This window comes from Meles meles, chromosome 18 (genome assembly GCF_922984935.1).
Source record: "Meles meles chromosome 18, mMelMel3.1 paternal haplotype, whole genome shotgun sequence".
NCBI lineage: Eukaryota > Metazoa > Chordata > Mammalia > Carnivora > Mustelidae > Meles > Meles meles.
The window spans coordinates 17,137,935-17,156,812 of record NC_060083.1 but is presented as its reverse complement, the minus strand read 5'-3'; the positions used below and the strand labels follow the sequence as shown (position 1 = coordinate 17,156,812).

General features: G+C 41.4%; 2 protein-coding genes across 4 annotated transcripts in view; both read left to right on the top strand.

Annotated features, from left to right (window-relative positions):
• Positions 1-11,797, top strand: part of NCBP3 (nuclear cap binding subunit 3) — a 32,654-nt gene extending 20,857 nt beyond the window's left edge. The window contains exons 8-14 of the mRNA XM_045985074.1: positions 225-324; positions 620-723; positions 2,513-2,804; positions 4,419-4,573; positions 6,303-6,464; positions 7,299-7,461; positions 7,935-11,797. Of these exons, the coding sequence (XP_045841030.1) occupies positions 225-324; positions 620-723; positions 2,513-2,804; positions 4,419-4,573; positions 6,303-6,464; positions 7,299-7,461; positions 7,935-8,043 (1,085 nt within the window). The 3' untranslated portion in view covers positions 8,044-11,797. The remainder of the gene's footprint in view (positions 1-224; positions 325-619; positions 724-2,512; positions 2,805-4,418; positions 4,574-6,302; positions 6,465-7,298; positions 7,462-7,934) is intronic.
• Positions 11,798-17,462: 5,665 nt separating this feature from the next.
• The window catches only part of ITGAE (integrin subunit alpha E), a 62,849-nt gene continuing 61,433 nt past the window's right edge, over positions 17,463-18,878 (top strand). The window contains exon 1 of one of the 3 annotated variants that reach the window (XM_045985853.1): positions 17,463-17,647. In XM_045985853.1, the coding sequence (XP_045841809.1) occupies positions 17,614-17,647 (34 nt within the window). In that variant the 5' untranslated portion in view covers positions 17,463-17,613. The remainder of the gene's footprint in view (positions 17,648-18,878) is intronic. The other 2 variants (XR_006815966.1, XM_045985851.1) reach the window with 2 other exon arrangements.

The window sequence follows — 18,878 nt, the reverse complement described above, 5'->3', positions numbered from 1 at the left end:
CTCCTTAACAGCAGCTTAACTTCATTCATCTCTATTTTGCTCCACCTGCTCTATACTGCACTGCTTTTGTAGGCACTGAGAGTGATTATTTGTAGCATATCTTTCCCTTTTGTTGGCAGATTGTGCTGATCTGACCTCTGCTATGGAAAACATATTTTTAAGCCATTCAACATTGTCTTCATACCAGTGGGAAATCCTAGGTAACTGTCGTAATTAATTTTTAGATGACAAAAAGGAACTTGGAGCAGCCAGAAGAAGTCAGTATTATATGAAATATGGGAATCCAAATTACGGAGGCATGAAAGGCATTCTTAGTAATTCTTGGTGAGTCTAAAACTTTACAATAGTTTAAGTAGTACTTAAGCTTTTCTTAATCCCTCAGTTGGTATTCTGCAGTGGAATGTCAACACCATGTGTGCACTCAAAGGAAGACAAGAAGAAAGAGTTCAAGATTCTTAACTCTGGGGTAAACGGTATGAAAGGCTGAGTTTTAGTTTCACATAGAATTGTCTCTGTTTCAGTACCTAACATCTCATCAGTGTATAGTTGAACTTAATTAGTGGATTTCAAAGTCCTTCCTGTTGGTTTTTGATGATGTGCTTATTTTGGAATGTTGCAGGAAGCGAAGATATCATTCCCGTCGCATTCAGCGGGATGTGATCAAGAAGAGAGCCCTGATTGGGGATGACGTTGGCTTGACATCCTATAAACACCGACATTCCGGTAGTTGCCTGCTCAGCTCTTGGGTAGACACATGTTTGGCTCCCGAAATCATATTCTTATTCTTAATACAGTCTTTTAAGGTTCCAAACTTTATCATCCTCTCTTCCTTGCCCTCACCCTCTGCCAACATATAGGAAAGTAAGTCAAGTCACGATTAATTTTAAATTGCCCATACAAAAGAGGTCAAATGATTTAATAAAAGCTATTCTAACAAAAAAGGTCAAATGTGGCATAGGAAAAATTGAAATAAAATTTTCTGTAGGAATCTACTATTAATATCAAAAGCTGCATGAAAATTTTGTTATTTTATCAGATGACTTGATTTTATTATTTCTTTGTCTGATGATAAAAATAGGCTGCTGTGTCTAATGTTTTATGCTTATTGGCTTGTGCACACGAATACCTCTATTAAGTATCATGACTTGGGTTTCATTTTGTTTGTTCTGCCCTTCCTTTCCTTCTTTCTTTTGGTGCTTATGTAAGAAGCATTTTCATTATGTTTTTATAAAGACTTGTTTCTATTTTTAATCTAATCTGTAGAATTTTCTACATGCTTTGTAGAACTGCTAAGTCAGCGTACAAACATGGGATAACATGTATACGTGTTTATCATTGTAACAGGGACAGGTGAAGTCTATCATTTTTATTTAATGCATATATCCAAAGTTGTATATTTGAAATCTGCATCTTTAAAAATGCACATACTTTTCTGTTACACAGATACAGGTTTCTAATTTCAATTATGCTAGGATATTCTTATCATATAATCTTTATATTGTATTAAGTTAAAAAGCAAATTGCCCCTAATTCTTGCACTCTAACATAAACAACTGATTTCATTTTACATTTTTCTTACTTGTCTCTTTTCATAATAAAGATAATTGTTAACATATATTTTATAGTCTTCTCCCACTTAAAAACATTTTTCTATGAACTTTAAAGTTACAATTGATTTTCATTATTCATAGTGGTTATGTTCTATAAAGTCATTGTGATTATTGATACAGTGAATACTAAACCATTCTGAGACTCTGGTCACCATTTTCATCAACTGATCAGTATATAACCTTCTTGGATTGTGTTTCTGTTTAAAGACAGCTTATTTAATACATGTTGTTGATTCATTAACATTGGACTCACAGCCAACAGCACTGTATCTCATGCTTGTACAAAGCTTATTTAGCACATGTTTATTCTGTAAGGCACATCACAGCCTTCTTGGGCTTAGGAATTCTAGACAGCTTTGGCAGTACACTTAGAGGACATTTTTAAAAATTTTTAAATGAAATCAACAAAAGCCACAAGAATATGAAAAGCATGGCACTTAAGAAACTGCAAAAAGAGCACTTATTTACTGTATGAGAGCTGAAACAAGAAAGCAGAGTGTTGCCTCATTTGACCTCAGCTGGGAATATGCACATCTGATGATTCAATTTTTTGCCACTATGCACATGTTCACAAATGACAAGAAAACAACGCTACAAGTGTTGGTGTGGAGTTACAAATAAATTTGGCTGATTTATAAATACAGAATTCATGAATAATGACAATCAACTGTACTTTAGATTACTTTATAATATTCCATCAGGTTACTAGATCATACTTTACCTGGCCATTCTTCTGTTGTAGGTATCAGAGTGGCAACCAGATTGGCACTTACATAGATAATGCTCCAGTAAGATCTTGGGCATGGGAACCCCACCTTTTGAAAAGGTCACCAATGTAGAGTAGAAAATCAGATTTGTGAGTTTTAATGCTTTTCCTAATGTTTTTTGGTTAAATTTCTTAGGACTAGTAAATGTTCCAGAGGAACCCATTGAAGAGGAAGAAGAAGAGGAAGAAGAGGAGGACCAGGACATGGATGCAGATGACAGGGTGGTGGTGGAGTACCATGAGGAGCTCCCAGCTCTCAAGCAGACCCGGGAACGGAGCACATCTAGGCAGTCCAGTGCCAGCAGTTCAGACTCCGATGAAATGGACTATGATCTAGAACTGAAAATGATTTCCACTCCTTCACCAAAGAAAAGCATGAAAATGACCATGTATGCTGACGAAGTGGAATCTCAGTTGAAAAATATTAGGTAAAAATATTTTTTCTCTTTAGCAGTGCTAGCTTTTAATTTTATTTTAAATACTAATTCATAGCTTTCTCTTAACTCCTCTTATTCTATAATTGCTTTTATCTGTTTTCTTATCAGTCCGTTGAAGAATTTGAATAACAGCATCCAGTGTTTCTTGTAAATATACCAGAAGTAGTCCTTGTTATAAAAAATGAGATAGTAATAGAAAGTGAAAATCACCCATAATGTCATCTTTCCAAAAATAACAACTTAGCAATTGAATTAATAACTTTCCTGCTAATTTTATGCCTATACGTAAAGCATGGAGAAATTATATAGTTCTACAAAAATGAAGTTGTATTTATATTCTTTTGCAGTGTGCTCTTTCTGTTTAATATACTGAAGATTTCTGCTATTTTTTTCACCCAGATATAGTACATTGTTTGAAAGTATCGTGATTTATTTAACCAGTTCTTATTGAAAGACATTTAGGTTTCTATTTTCTTACTGTTCCACTAACTAGATAAATTTCGTGAATCCCAGTTATTGCACAAAACTACATAAATTTTTAAAAATGTGATGTTGCTAGGAGTGCCTATGTGGCACAGTTGGTTAAGTATCCAGCTCTTGGTTTCAGCTCAGGTCATGATCTCAGGATTGTGAGATTGAACCCCACATTGGACTCAGCATGGAGTCTACTTAAGACTCTCCTTTCCCCTCTTTCCTTCCCCACCCACCCCTCTTCTCACATGTGCATGGTCTCTCTCTTTCACTCTCCAAAATAAATAAATCTTGAAAAAAAATTGGTTTTGCTAAATTTCCCTCCAAATAGGTTTTACTCACTTTATAACCTGTTACCGTACTTGCTTCGGCAACACGTATACTTTATAACCTGTTACCTACTACTCACCAGTCTTAACCAGTCTTTCTAATTTTTTGCTAATTTTGTGGACCAAAAAATGGGTATTTTAATGTGTATTTCTTTGATGACTAGTGGGGATGAGCAGATTCCTGAGGGCAGATAGCATATGCACAACTCAAATTGTTGGGGTCTAGGGGTTCTCTAAGTGTTCTTGGTAGTGTATTTGGGGAAGGGAAAAACAGTTCAGTCTAATTCTTTTGTATGGCTTTGTTCATATCCTTATTTTTAGTTTTCAGAAAACTTTCCAGTGTTGAATGCTGCCAGAATAATGCTGGTGCCTAGCACGGTAGCAGATGTCTTTGACAGAGAAGTCTGCCCTTTACTGTAGACTCTTGTATCTTGACTACAGCAAAATCACAGCCTGGGTGAACAGAGAGATCTGTGAGCCCTTTGCAGGCCTTACTTAACGTTTGTCCTAGAAGGCAGGGGACTGGGATTCACAATTACACATTCTTTAATAGTTTACAGATACCGTTTGTGGAAACCACCCTGGGAAACTCTGAAACCTACTTGCCCTGATTGATCTCTTTATAGCAGGCTGATCATATGTTATTGTAAACAAATAATTATTGGTATATGGTATTTGTGAGTGAATATTGGCTATATGAAATTGGGCTTCTTAAATTGTTTTCTCCAAAGTATATGAGATTATTGCATAGTCATTACCCCATAGTTGAAGCTGGTTAATTGTACCTTTTTTTTCTTTTTTAAAGGAACTCCATGAGGGCAGATACTATATCCACAAGCAATATCAAAAACCGAATTGGTAACAAATTACCAACTGAGAAGTTTGTAGATGTCCGACATCTGTTAGATGAAAAACGTCAGCACACACGTCCACGGCCACCAGGCAGCAGTACTAAGTCAGGTATTGTTCAGTTGTGTTTCTGAGCTCCAGAAAGCAAATCAGGACAGAGATAGATCCTTGGATAAAACATTGCCAGTAATGAACTGATTTAGTTGTCCTAGTTCATCACTTCTAAATTTTGCATTATGTATTGGAACTTTAGGACATGAAAAATAATCATACTTTTGCAATATTAGCTTTCAATATTTTTGTCCCAGTTATTTTATTCTGTATGCCCTTGATATACTTTATACATAAGGATGATAGAAATTAAGTTGAATTGTTGGTCAAGATTTTGAACTAGATAGTATACAAGTGCAAAGTAGGTACTTGGCCATGCCTGCTATGTGCTGGACCCTGGGTTAGATGCTGGGAGTGTTAGAATCTTTGGAGGGGATGCAAAGTCATCATAGAACCTAGATGGAGAAACACAAGTGCACGCATTCAGGTAATTCCATTGCACAACAGAATGGAGTAAGAGCCTGATACATCTATAAGCTGTGGGCTGTGGGAGAACAGAGAGGAGGTAGATCTGCGGGGGGGATTGTGGAGGGCTTCTTAAAGAAAGTGGCTTTAGAGCAAGGCTGACGGAGGGAGTGAGATCTCCCTTAGCAAACCTGTTTTTTTGAGGTGGGAAGTAACCTGATCTTAAATCTATTTTAGAAAGATAATTTGTGGCAGGATGGGGTAGGGTAGAAAGTCAAATAAGTAACAAGGGCCTGAACTAGATCAAGGAGAGTGGAGATGGAATGGATGAGAACATCAAACCTTGTGAAGGAAGAAGACTTGGCACTAGGAAGTGAGGGAGCAAAGGGAAAGAAGCCAAAAGGCTCAGGCCTGAGAAACCAGAAAGTTGGGGATGCTGCTCTCTGAGACAGTAAACAAGATGGATGAAAGCCCCAGTACAGTGACTTGCTAATAAACATGTTGTTTACATGCTGTCATTGTTAGAGGGAACTCAAGAGGACAGGTTTCTGGAGGGATTGGAGGGAGGAAAAACAAATTTGATTTGACATATCTTCCCTTAATCCTTTGGTTTTTGTCAGTCTCATTACATTTACTGTTAAGTATAATAAGTTTATATTTGTGGAGCATAACAAATGACATGGAGGACATTGGGAGATGGAGAGGAGAAGGAAGGTGAGGGAAATTGGAAGGGGAGGTGAACCATAAGAGACTATGGACTCTGAAAAACAACCTGAGGGTTTTGAAGGGGCGAGGGGTGGGAGGTTGGGGGAACCAGGTGGTGGGTAATAGGGAGGGCACGTATTGCATGGAGCACTGGGTGTTGTGCAAAAACAATGAATACTGTTACGCTGAAAAAATAAAATTTTTTTAAAAATATATATATAGTAAGTTTATTAAGAATTCCTTATATGTTGAAAGATTTCCCCTTAGGGAACTTACAGTAATGTTTGTTAGCTGAAATGTTTGTAAATTCTTTGGTATGCTTCGTTCTACTTAAGAAAAACACACACACACACTTGCACAAAAAATAAAAACAACTGATTTTGTGTCAGAAGTTCCTTTCTGGAGCAGTTCTCTTCCACTGAAAGCCCCTTTATCTGACCTTTCCTAGGGGGATCCAGACTGATTATTTAGAGAGAAGGGTTTTAGAAGTTTGATTTTGTAAGGCTCTTTGTCATCATTTGGGGAGATTTGGCACCAGGTCCTCTAGGGATCTCAGGTTGACAGTATTGTTAGCAAAGCACATGTTTGGTCACAGTAATACTTTTTTTTCTTTTTCTAGATATACGCCAGCGGTTAGGAAAAAGACCGTATTCTCCAGAAAAGGCTTTTAGTAGTAATCCAGTTTTTCGGAGAGAGCCTTTTTCTGATGTACATAGTAGGCTGGGTGTTCCCAGACAAGATGTTAAAGGCCTCTACTCTGATACACGGGAGAAGAAATCAGGTTGGTAACACTTAAAACTGAGTGGGATAGGAATTGGGTAAGAGCAGACTATAGCATAGAAATACTTTGTTGGTCAAAGGCAGGAAATAGCATATGTCAAAAATAAATTACTTTTCCTCTTCCATTTTAGTCGTCATAATTATAATAATAAGGGTTTGGAAAATTTAGAAAATAGGAAAAAAAAACCCCACCTTTGTTCTTTCTGTTTAGCGCAGATACTTTTTAGGCTTAAGTCTCTATTCACATCTTTGTCAATATACATACTCTGCTTTGTTCATACAGGATTTTATTATGATCATTTTTCACATTGTTAAATTCTTTATAAAGAAAATGTTTAATTGCCTTTATAGTGTAGTATGCTGTGAAATTCTAAACACATATTTCTCTATTGTTAGATATTAATAAAGTATGTTTTTAAAAGTGTACTGGGATAGTGGGCCAAATCTCTGAAAGTGTACAGTATAGCAGGCCTATCAGTTTGCAGACTTTATAGCTGGTAATGATCTGGGAATGGCTCACTCCTGGCAGAATGAAGCTCTACAGAGAATGGTGAGTGTCACCAGGGAAGGGCAGGTGTAGCATAAGCAGCTTCCCAGGTGTTTCTGTTATACACGGGAGGCACACGTCCCCTAGCTGCGAGACCCCAACTGGGTCCAGATCCCTCAGTTCACAGGCAGGGATGATAGCCAGGGAAATGAGATTATCTTCCTAATGCTACACAGAGGTTACAAGAGCCATAGACCCCTCTTAAGAAGGGCAGTGCCCCTTCTTCAATTACCCTGCTTCTCAGCATTGATCGACCACCAAAACTGAAATGTCTTCTCATCCAAACAGGTAGTTTATGGACACGCTTAGGATCTGCACCCAAGACCAAAGAAAAGAACACAAAGAAGGTGGATCACAGGGCGCCAGGCACTGAGGAAGATGACTCTGAGCTGCAAAGGGCATGGGGGGCTCTGATAAAGGAGAAAGAACAGTCTCGCCAAAAGAAGAGCCGGTTAGATAACTTACCATCTCTCCAGATTGAAGTTAGTCGGGAAAGCAGCTCTGGTTCAGAGGCAGAGTCCTGATGCCCTTGGGGCTAACGGCAGCTGCCCTAAAATCTGACATTCTCATGCAGGGAGGGGTGCACAGTAGGAACCTTTCCCCTCCCACCCCCTTGCAGGAGTTGGCACCCCTCCTGCTCCTACACAGTCACCCTCAGCTCTTGCTGCTTCAGCAAGACATGTTAAGAATGTGACATGTTTTGAAGGGCATCTGTCTATCTTTTGCTGCAGAGTAAGAGTTCTGGGCCCTCAGTTCTTTCCCCACTACCCCACAAGCTTTACCCTTTGAGGAGAAGGCAGCCCTCCAGATTTTGTAGACGTTTTTCTTAATATTTTTAACATTGTGTCTTTTAAAGAAATGTTTTACACAGTTCATCCAAAGAGCAGAGAACTGAACTTCTCACTATTGCCTTGGCCCTGACAGCTGTTACCAGCACCCTTTTCCCAAGAAAAGTCAGTTCCCAGGTGCTTATTGGACAGCCTTCGAGGGGGAAGATGAGGGAAGCTGCCAGCTCACCTTTCCGGGATCCTAGTGTGGGGGCCGAATCTCATGGACCTGACCTCAGAGGTGCACCAGTGCCGCCCAGGTAGATAAGAGACGCAGCATCGATCGTGCTTCTGTTCCTCCCTGGGGATTTCTGTTACGGGCCTCTTAACAATCAGCTTGAAGTGAAGATCAAGTTCAGTGCTGTGGGATTTTTAGGAACAAAAAACTGTGACTTCTGGATTTGGGGTGGATTTTTGTGCTAGGGGTGGGGTCATGGGTTAATGTTGAACAATTTTTAAGTCTGTATTATGTTTAAAAATATTAATGATTTAAAAGTTTAAATTTTTAATTTTTATATGTGAAAATACTTCCTGTTGGCTACAAGGGAAGCTCAAGTGGTGTCTTATGTGTGCTGTTAAATATATATTATATACTTTGGAAGACGGCAAGGAGAGGAGTCTCATTATTTTTAAATGATCCTAATTGTATAGTCTGTCTGTTGTATATAGTGTTCAGCTTGCTTTTTGGCCACTGTAGGAAAAAAATCCATCCATCTGAGATGGGGTCCTGTTGTTTATTATCACTTCAGAAGTGATACATTAGTATTTATTCTTTGTATTTCCAAGTTCTGGCACCTGAAGATATCTTTAAAACTGCCAAATAAGATAATACTTACAGAAATTTTAGTTTATTTCTTATTTACTTCCAAACTCCTTTCAGATTATTTTAAGGGCAGTAGATTATTTTGTCTTCCTATTTGATCTTTACTTTGAAGTATTTAATGTTTGTATTCTTCTGCAGGCTTAAAAATAGTGTTTCACTTCAGTTCACTAGAACTTAAGAATTAGAGAGAGTAAGCCCTTGTCCCGTTGTGATACCAAAACTCCTCACCTGTCTGGAGTGTTTCAGTACCTGGTATAGTCCTGGATTCTAAGAATCTTTGCTTATGGCATTGAGAGTTGATTACAGTGTGGTGTGATTGAATGCAGAACACTGCTGCTAACAAAGGAAGGAAAGGGCTGCAGGACTTGAGAGCTGCAGCAACTGTACTGTACCATGTTTTGTTGGTTAACCTGCTTTTCACTCCCTTTGGAAAGATTAGAGGCTGTAACTATGGTATGTTTCTACTTCCGGAGTGGATTCTTGGAGAGAGATGGTTCTCTGCCAGTTGAGACGTAATGTTTCTGAGGTTCCTCCCTTTTTGTTCTGTGGAGCATACAGCTGAGAGCCAGATTCTTGAGACGGGGCAAGGTTTGGGGACTTGGTAGAGTGAGAAGAACAAGGACCCGAGAATCAGAGACCTGGATGCCAACCCCTGGTTTGTATTCCATCTGTCCCATCTGGCAAATGAATGGGCTAGTACCAGAGCTTCTGACTTTGTTGGTGCATCTCAGTGGTGTTTTACTCTTCCTGAAGCAATGGTTGTGGTGGGCTGGCCAGCACTGGTTTCTGTTGCATGTGTGGGGAGGGTCAAGAAGGGCATGCATGAGGTTTTGGGCAGGGATTCATCCCTATCCCATTTCCATTACAGTCTCTGGGTCTTCTAGTGGGACAGAGATATCCTTGTGGTCAGGGTCCTAACTGATGTGGTCTCAGCAGTATTTTAAAAAAGCCCTTCTTCTGTGTTTGCCAATCATGACCTTTTCCACCAGTAGTTTGAGCCCATCTATCCCATGGTCAAATAACCCTTGCCAGTCTCCTGCTAGAGATCAGGGAACGCTTTTTGGAAAGGTGGTGGTGTGTAGTCAAAACTGGACCTTTGATTTAACCAAGAAAAATGCCTGCTTGGGCAGCCTTGCAATTCTTACAAATATACAGACCCCAGAAAAGTATCTTAGAAGATTTTACTTCCCCAAGTTATTGTTGGCCACCTCCTCTCTCGCTCTCTGACCCACACTCAGGCACTCAGATCTTGCAACATCTTACACGTGCTCTGAATGCCCAGGCCCTTTCTTTGGAGTTTGGGAGTGAGGGTGGACTGTCAGGATGGTCCCTTAGGGGCAGCTCATTGTGCCTGGATGCTCCTTATGTAGGTGGGCTTCAGGGCTACACACTTTTCTATATTCTTAGTCTTTATGCATATGAGATTGCAAATACATTTTGCTGCTTCATAGTAATTTCAGATACCTCATTTTTGTTTCCTACTTTCCATCTTGGGAGAGACGCCAGCTACCCAGGAGAACTTGTGGAGCTTGTGACAAGCCCTCCTCTGGCCCCTTTTTCTGGTCCCATGAAGCCTTCCCTTTAGTTCAAATCACTGTCTTCTCCCATTTTATCCCTGTGACAGCCTCCTCCCTGATCTCTTCCCCATACCGCATCCCTCCATCTCTGTTCTGTGTACTACAGCTTGACAGCTATTATTTACATAACATACCCCTTCACTCCTTTAAAGTATACACTTCAAGGTCACTTGGCTATCTCAGTTGAAGGAGCATGCGACTCTTGATCTTTGGGTTGTGAGTTCAAGCCCCACATTGGGTGTAGAGATTACTTAAAAATAAAAAATTTTAGGAAAAAAAAATACACACTTCAGTGGCTTTTCGTATATTTGAGTTGTGCAGCCATCACCATAGTCAGTTTTAGAACAGGTTCATCACCAAAAATAAACCCTATATCCATTAGCAATCATTCCCCAGTTCCTCTCCCCTCCTGGCAACCTCTGCTTTTGGTTTCTATGGATTTGCCTATTCTGAACGCTCATGTAAATGGAATCATACACTTTGTGGCATTGTGATTGGTTTCTTTCACTAAACATATTTTTGAGGATCGTCTGTGTTGTAGCCTGTATTAGTACTTCTTTTTGTTAATGAATAATATTCCATTGTATGAATACAATACATTTTATTCATTCATCAGTTGATGGACATTTGGGTTGTTTCCAGTTTTGGCTGATGTGAATTATGCTGCTATGGAACATTTATGTACAAGTATTTGTGTGGTTATGTTTTCATTACTCTTGGGTTATATAACTAGGGTGGAGTTGCTGGGTCATACAGTCTGTCTAATTAACCCTCTGAAGAACTGCCAGACTATTCTCCCAAATGGCTGCATCATTTTCCATTTTCCCCATTAGTGTATGAGGGCTCTAGTTTATTCACAATCCTTGACAACCCTTGTTATTTCACAGCGTGAATTGGTATCTCGTTGTGATTTTGATTTGCATTTCCCTGATGTCTAAGGATGTTGGGCATCTTTTCTTGTGCTTCAGAATGAACTTTCTTAAAGTTATTCTGTTACTTTTCTGCGCAAAACCTTTCCAAAGCTTCACTATTGTCCTTGGAATAAATGCCAAACTCCAATGACAGCTCACAAGACTTGTCAGAATTTAACTTTTGGTATCTTCGGCCAGTTTTCCCCGCCTCTCCTGCCCTGTGCCCACTAGTTCTTGGACCCATCTTGATCTCACCAGTCTGTCAAAATCTGCTCAGTGCTTTTCTTCCCTAGCAGTGACACACTTCCCTGGCTCTTTCTCCCTTCTACTTAAGCTTTGCCTTCTCTTTTCCCTCATCCTCAAGGACTTAAAGACACCTCCAGGTGGTTGCCTCCAACTTCCAGAGTCAGGTTATGGGCCCCTGCTACGTATCCCACAGTACTGCCATGAATGAGACTCTGCTCATTTCAGGGTTGGGCTATACAGTCACACCTAAGATAAAAATGCAGCATAATCAAAATTCCACTTGGAAATCCTGGGGAAGGTGCCATGTTGAAAACCAGCATCATGGGTTCCTGCCTATGTGGGACCATAGTTTCTTTGGTTGAGTTACAGGTGAAGTGGTTGGCCTACAATGAAGGCCATATTTATTAAAAAAAAAAAAATTAAAAAAAAATCCACTTATTTTTAGGTGTTAAACTCCACTCAGGCAAGCAACTCACTTTTGAAGAGGCTCTTGGGAACTGTAACAAGCCACAGGTGTGGCAGGGCACAAGCTTACCTTTAGGTGAATGGAGGTGAAGTGGCCCAAATGACTTAAAATTGCTTTGCTTTTTCCTTGTTTGTTTCGGGGTGTTTTTTTTTTCGACTTTTTCAGGAAAATATACCATTGTGTTTGCCTAAGTGAAATGTGTGTATGTATGTGTATGCCAAATCTCTGTAACTGCCCCCCAAAGCCAGCACACCTATACACTGAATTGTAATGTCCTGTTCCTACTTTGTCTTTTTTGGTAGATTGTAAGCTCCATGAGAGCAGGGACCAGGTCTGGTTTGTTCATGGGGGTTTCTCCAGTCTTAGAGAAACCTGTCAGGTTATCTGTAAACATGCGGTGAATGTATAAATCTCCCAGCTGCAGGAACAGCTTCATTCTCTGAGGCCTTTGGGTCCTCTTACAGGCTAGTCCTTGTTTTCTGCCTTGTACACACAATACTTGATGTTCATGTTTTATTTTCCCTTTTAGCCTGTGAGCTCCTAATGAGCCGGTGTCTTCATGTTGTTATCTCTGTATCCTCCCACCATGCCAGTCCAGAGTAAGTAGTACTTAAAAAGTGTTTGGTAAATGAGTGAATTATGGTAACAACCCAGCTCTGACTCCTTTGCCTACAGGCTAGTTGAATTGTAGCTGACACTACCAGATTGAAAAAGATAAATATTATTTAGAAGTGCATAAACTGTATTTGTATAAGAAAAAAATGTCATTAATTAGACCTCCATAAAATTCAAGTTTTGATGATCTGGCTGTATCTGAGCTGAAGTTTACCTGCTGTGTAAAGAATTTGCAAGAGCATCATGTAGAATATTTTTTTGGAAAGCATTCATCTGCCCCAGGAGAGGAGGAAGGGAAGCTGGCAGCTGGATGAGAGGCCCCAAGGAGGAATTACTGAGTCAGTTCTTAGCTTTGGTTCCTATTGGAGAGGAAAGTGGTGGCAGTCCAAAGAAGGCGAAGAGAAACAACTTGTTCAGGCAACAGCTCTTTGGCCTCCAGTAATAGTCCACCTCTCACTTGGAGCATTCTTAAAGTTACACCGAAATGCTAACAGCCTGTTTGGATTAAGATTAACAGCAAATCGTGGCTTCACAGATTAATTAATTGCTGTACAAATAAATTTGGTTACGAGTATTTGCTTTTAAACTTTATATAACAGGAAGCAAATGAGAAGTTAAAGCCTTTTTTTTTTCTTTAAGAACTAAAAGGACAGAATGTTTTTGATAATTTTGAGAATATCACACTTGCTTCAAGGCAGATTGTTATTGCATAATCTGACCAATGAAAATCCAGAACTTTTCTTACATGTTTATAAAATAAATCTTAGAAGAAAAAATATGGTAGCATTTTTTTAAATAAAATTCTATGAGCATTTCACAGGATTTTGATATTCCTGGGAACAGTTAGAGAAATGCTGGCTCAAAAGCCTATTTCAGATTATGAGGCACTGCAGTGGGACTTTCTGTGCTATAAATAAAACTCTAGAGTGTGGGTGGTATTAACCTGCTAAAGTCAATTCCCTGCCCTAGGGTTCTTACCTGTTTTTGCTTCAGCAGTTCGGAGGCCCTCTTTGCGTGACCATATTCTTTAGTAGGTGAAACTTTGTGTTTCACAAATTGCCTGTCACCCTCACCACTGACTGATGTAGGTTAGTGAAGGCAAGAGGCCCACACCATTGGCAAGAGAGGAGACTTGACCTTCCTATCCCTTCCTGGCTTTTTGTGTGTTTAATTGTGTGGTACATCCCCTCTTGTCATTGGCAAGGAGTACTCAGGAAGCCTATGATCAGAAGGTTGCACTTTTAGCTCAGGTAGAGTGTCTTTGGAGGATGGTCAAATAGAATAGTGTCAGACTGGGCCTGAAGCCCTGGGGACTCATTTTTTCACACACACAAACTGGAGAAGACTGAACAAGTCCCTTCACCTCTTTGGACCTCAGTTTCCCTGTCTGTCAGATGAAGGGCTCAGCTGGGATGGTCTCCAGGTTTCTTCTATTGCTAATGTGAGTTCTAGGATCTTTGCTCTACTTTTATAAAGACCATTAGAAGCCTAAGTTGAATAGGAAGGAAGTTGGGCAAGCAAGAGGCCTAAGCCCTTGGACCCTTAGTCCATAAACCAACCCCTCAGTTACAGAAGAAGAAGAGGATTCTCTCCCTTGCTTCTTCCCCACTAAGCCCACCTTCCCCAACACACACACACCCCCCCAAGTGTTTTGTTTGGGAGGCTTTTTAGGAGGTAGTCCATTGTCTTAGTTTAGGCTGCCATAATAAAATACCATAGACTGGCTTAAACAACAGAAATTTATTTTCTAACAGTCTAGAGTCTGAAAGGTCTAATGAGGGCTCTCTTCCTGGCTTGCAGACGGCCATCTTCTCATAGTGCCCTCAAATGGTCTTTCCTTGGTACATGCACATGGAGAGAAAGATCTCTGTTCCTTTTCTAAGACTGCTAAGCCTATTAGGGCCGTATATTTATGACCTTAAATTATCTCCCTTAAGGCCTTTAGACCTTATCTCCAAATAAACTCAAGTTGGGGCTTTATGGCTTCAACATATGAATTTGGCAATGGGGCACACACAAATTGAGTTCATGACACCCAGTAATGTGAAAATCCCAGTATATGTTTGTGAAATGAGGTCTCTGCTTTTTAAAAGCTCATGAACTGGGAGGAATTTAGACCCATGGGTATGAGGGTAGAAGGATTGTAGTAGTTCAGAATCCTGATTCTGGAGGAAACAGACCTGTCTTAAGTCCCAACTCTGCCACTTATTAGCCATATAGCCTTAGGCAAGTTACTTAACCTCTCCAGTCTAGTATCCTCATCTGGGAAATCAGTATAACCAAGTAGGTTGGCTGTTAGGATGAGATGAGGGCTTTGCATGGAAGGCCTTTGGCACTGAATCTGGCACTCCCTCCTTAGTGCTCAGTCAATGGCAGTGATTCTTACTGTTCCTCAGACTTCCCCCAGGTGCCTTTTGCCAGCAGTCCTGTCTCAGTAAGTCCTCACTCTTCCAAATTTCCTCTACTCAGCTTCTCAGGACTCAGAAGGCTAGTGGGTAGTTAGAACATCTTCTGTGTCCAGAGGTGATGAGGCAAGATGAGGGGAACTGCCCTATATCCGCTGGTGAGTGCAGATATCAGATCTTTTGACTCACTCTCAAGATAGGGAGCAGTTAGTACTTCTACCTCTTGCTGAACAGATCTCCATCCTGTAACTTTTAAGACAATTTTGAAATAATTTCAAAATTACAGAAAAGTTTCAAGGATAGGACAAAGTACATTTTGCCATATTTTGTCATTCATTCTTTCCCTCCTGCCTTCTGTCCCCCCATCTCCACTTCTGAAGCATGACCTATTTGAGAGTGACTTGCATATACCTGTCCATTTACCCCTGAATATTTTAGTGTACATTTCCTAAATTTCTTAGGAAATAAGGAATTTCTCATATGACAATGACATAATTATCAAATTCAAGAAATGTATAATTTTATTTAATTAGTACAGTAGTATCTAATCTTTAGATACATGTTTCATTTTTGCCAGCTATCCCAATAATGTTCAATAATGTTTTTGAAAGATTTTTTTTTTTTCCTGGTCTATGATCCAGTCCAGGATCACACTGCATTTTTTTCCTTTCCTTAGTCTCCTTTAACCTGGAACAATTCCTTAACCTTTGTCTTATGATACTGATGTTTTTGAAGAGTTCAGCCCAGTTATGTTGTAGAATATCCCTCAAGTTGGTCCCTTACCATTTGTCTAAAACCTGTATGAGGCGCCAAACAGAAGCATTGTAGAACATAGTCTGGCTCTTTCCTTGCAAATCTTAGGTTTGGATTTGTGGGGACAGTAGTTAATCTCAGATAGGCTCAAAGGACCTATATATGCTCATGATTAGGGTTGTGCCATGCTGACACCAGCAAGCTTGGGTAAACACATGAGTCTGCATGCTAGACATCCCCAAAGATGCAGAAATGGCCCTGCATCCTGTCTATCCTCCAGTCATCAACTCCAAGTCATCAACTTGGCCTCCTGAGGTGCCCTGAAGTTCATACTGCAGACACGAAGTCCTGCTTTCAGAAATCTTGAGCATCTGCAGTCCTGGGTTCTAACGTGTCCCTACTGCTGATCTGCTCTGTGGCCTGGGGCTACTCTCCCAACGCCTCTGGGCCAGTGATGGGGAGAGAAGCCTATCCTGGCTCTGCCAAGTGCCCCTGGCACTCCAAATAAGTGTGGGATAGGGGGAGTCACTGAGTCACTGAGCCTTGGAGTGTTAGGAAAATAGGCCAGGGGTCTGGACCACGACAAGGTTAAGCCAATTTGGATAGTCTTCTTCGTGATCTGGCAGGCAGATCATCAGACCTGGAACTTTGTTTCCAGCTGTTGGGCAGTGTCAGAAACAGTGAATTATAATCTCTGTTCAAGAATCATATAGCATCAGGGAACTGTCACATTTGTTGTAGGTATTTTGTCAGACCAAAGCAGACAGTGCAAACATGTTTTTAAGTGTCAGTGACCTCCACAAGACTGGCCAAGCAAACTTTCAAGGTGAGAAAATAAAATTTTCATCTTATCGTTAAGTCAACACCCTTGTCTGCTTTAACACTTGCATTAACACTACAGCATGCTCTCCCTGGGGATGCAGACGTTCGTGTGAGAGACATAGAATCTCCTGCCTTTTTGAATGTGAATTCATTAAAATTAAATAAAATTTAAAATTCAGTTCCTGTTGCACTGGTAACATTTCAAGGGCTCGGTAGCCACATGTGGTTAGCGATTACTGTATTGGACAATGCAGATCTAGAACATCATCATAGTTCTGATGGACAGCACTGCTCTGCACATAACAATCTGGGAAGCGGGGACACTTCCTTCTGTGACAGATGACAGACTTGGTCACAGGGAAAATTTGACAAATTGTGAAGTTAGCTTTTAAGTATGACTGCAAGCTGTTGGCAGTATACTTTGGGGGTGCTGGGTTGAATCAGAGGTATGCTGGAAAGATTTATGGAATTTTTATGTTTTCTGTCTGGTAGCTCAGAGCTCTCTTAAGTTAGTTCCCACGTCATGGTACTATAGCTAGGTTTTAAAGAGAATGTAGCCAAACAATTCACTGAGGCGTTGATTTCAGCCAGTGCATTGGGTCTTAACATTTAACAGGCTCTCCATAGCCTCAGGGCCTTGAGTCCAGGGGCCAGGTGCAGGAGCCCAGTTTCTAGCTGTGGGGTTACTTCAGGTGGGAAGGGGACCTCATTCTCATTGCTGAGGCAGCGCCACTAAGGACCCTGGGCTGGGTGTTGGGCTAAGGTATCTGGTGGTAGGTTCTAGAGCAGGGCAGGAGGCTGGGACTCCCTCACATGAATGATAAACGTCTGCATTAATACTACTTCTGCACTCAAACATCTGATGAAGACATCCAGAGCTATGTTCCTAGGCTAAACCTTGTCTCACTGTTCCACGAAGTGTGGGTCATGGGGAAGGACTGATAAGTGTCTCTGAGCTTCCAGGACCCAGCCCACAACTGCTGAGGAAGCCTCACAGCCGGCTGTGCACAAGTGGGAACATCCGTGTCTATGTGAAAGTGCCTGTCTGCCTGTGGGTCTCTGCTTCTGTGTGTGCCTGTCCCCGCCTCCTGGCCACCAAGCAGAGGAGGGGAAGCTGAATACGCTGAGGTCCACGCCACTGCCTCTGCTCCAGCTAGGATGTGGCTCTTCCACACTCTGCTCTACATAACCAGTAAGTCAGCCTCACCCCCCTGTCCTGAGAGGTTGCTGTACCCTCAGCACAGCCTATCTGTCTAAATGGGGCTCACTCAGAGTGAGGGGTCAGAGACCGTAGGGAATCCCTAAGGGAGGCGCTCTTGTTTGCTGGGTTAGATCCCCAGCCTTGCTCAGAAGGGCTTCTGAGGCTGTTGGCAGGGCTGATATCCTGTGGCTTCAGACTCCACAACTCTGCCACCCTGTTCTTCAGCCAGTTTACCCTCCCCACCCTGGGCCTTTTCTCTACACCATCCATTCTGGGCAGATCCCTGGGTCTGTACAAGTTTGTTCTCATTGTATGGAGGCTAACGATATCCACCTTCCCCAGAAGAGCATCCTTCCATCCCAGATTGGGGCTCAGCTGATAAGGGTGGGGGACTCTGAGAACATGAGCATTGAGGAGAGACTTGTTGGGGGGAGGGCATGTGTCTGTCTGGTAGAAGGCGAATGTACTGGGGGACCCTGCTTCCTGTTTCTGATGTTAGGGCTAGTATGAGAAACTGTGTGTGGGTGGAGAGGGGCACTTCCTCTTCCCCCAGGCTGAGGGGTCCCATTCTGGCCTTTAAACTTACTGTGGAAGCCACTTGGGGCAAGGCAAGCCATGAGCCTGCACCTGTCAAAAGGCCCCAAGGACGAGATTGAGCATAGTCAGGGAGCCCCTGGAGGAAGCTCAGATCAAGCCGGGGGCTAGAGTGGCCCAACATAGTGATTGGCACAAGCTTCCTCTGGGGTCTCCTGCATTGCTCAGAAGCTTGGTAGAAGAATGAGATAAACATCAGGCAGATGTTTTCAAGGCTCTTGGGAGCCTGAGTTCTCCCTGAAGGATGGGCAGGGGGCAGCAACTGAGTACCAGACTGTCTGAGAAAGCTGAATCCATTGTTGGGGGGAACTCAGAGTTAGCATCCACCCTGGGGCCAGGTCACCAGGAGGCAGGCCAAACATGTAAGGGACCAGCAAAGCATACGTTTTGGACACATTTTAATATTTGATATTCAAAATAATCATTATGAAAAGGTCAAAACTTTGTGAACTTCATTTTCCTTATTACTTTACAGTTTAGACTTTTTATTTTCAGTCACATACAGAGTGTGGAGAGGGTTTCACACTTTTTATGGCTTAGGGCTTTGATCCCCCATCACCAAGTATGTCTGAAAAAGAGACTAGACTCTCGAGCCCCGAGAGGGGCAGTGACTGTCCAGAGGTACAAG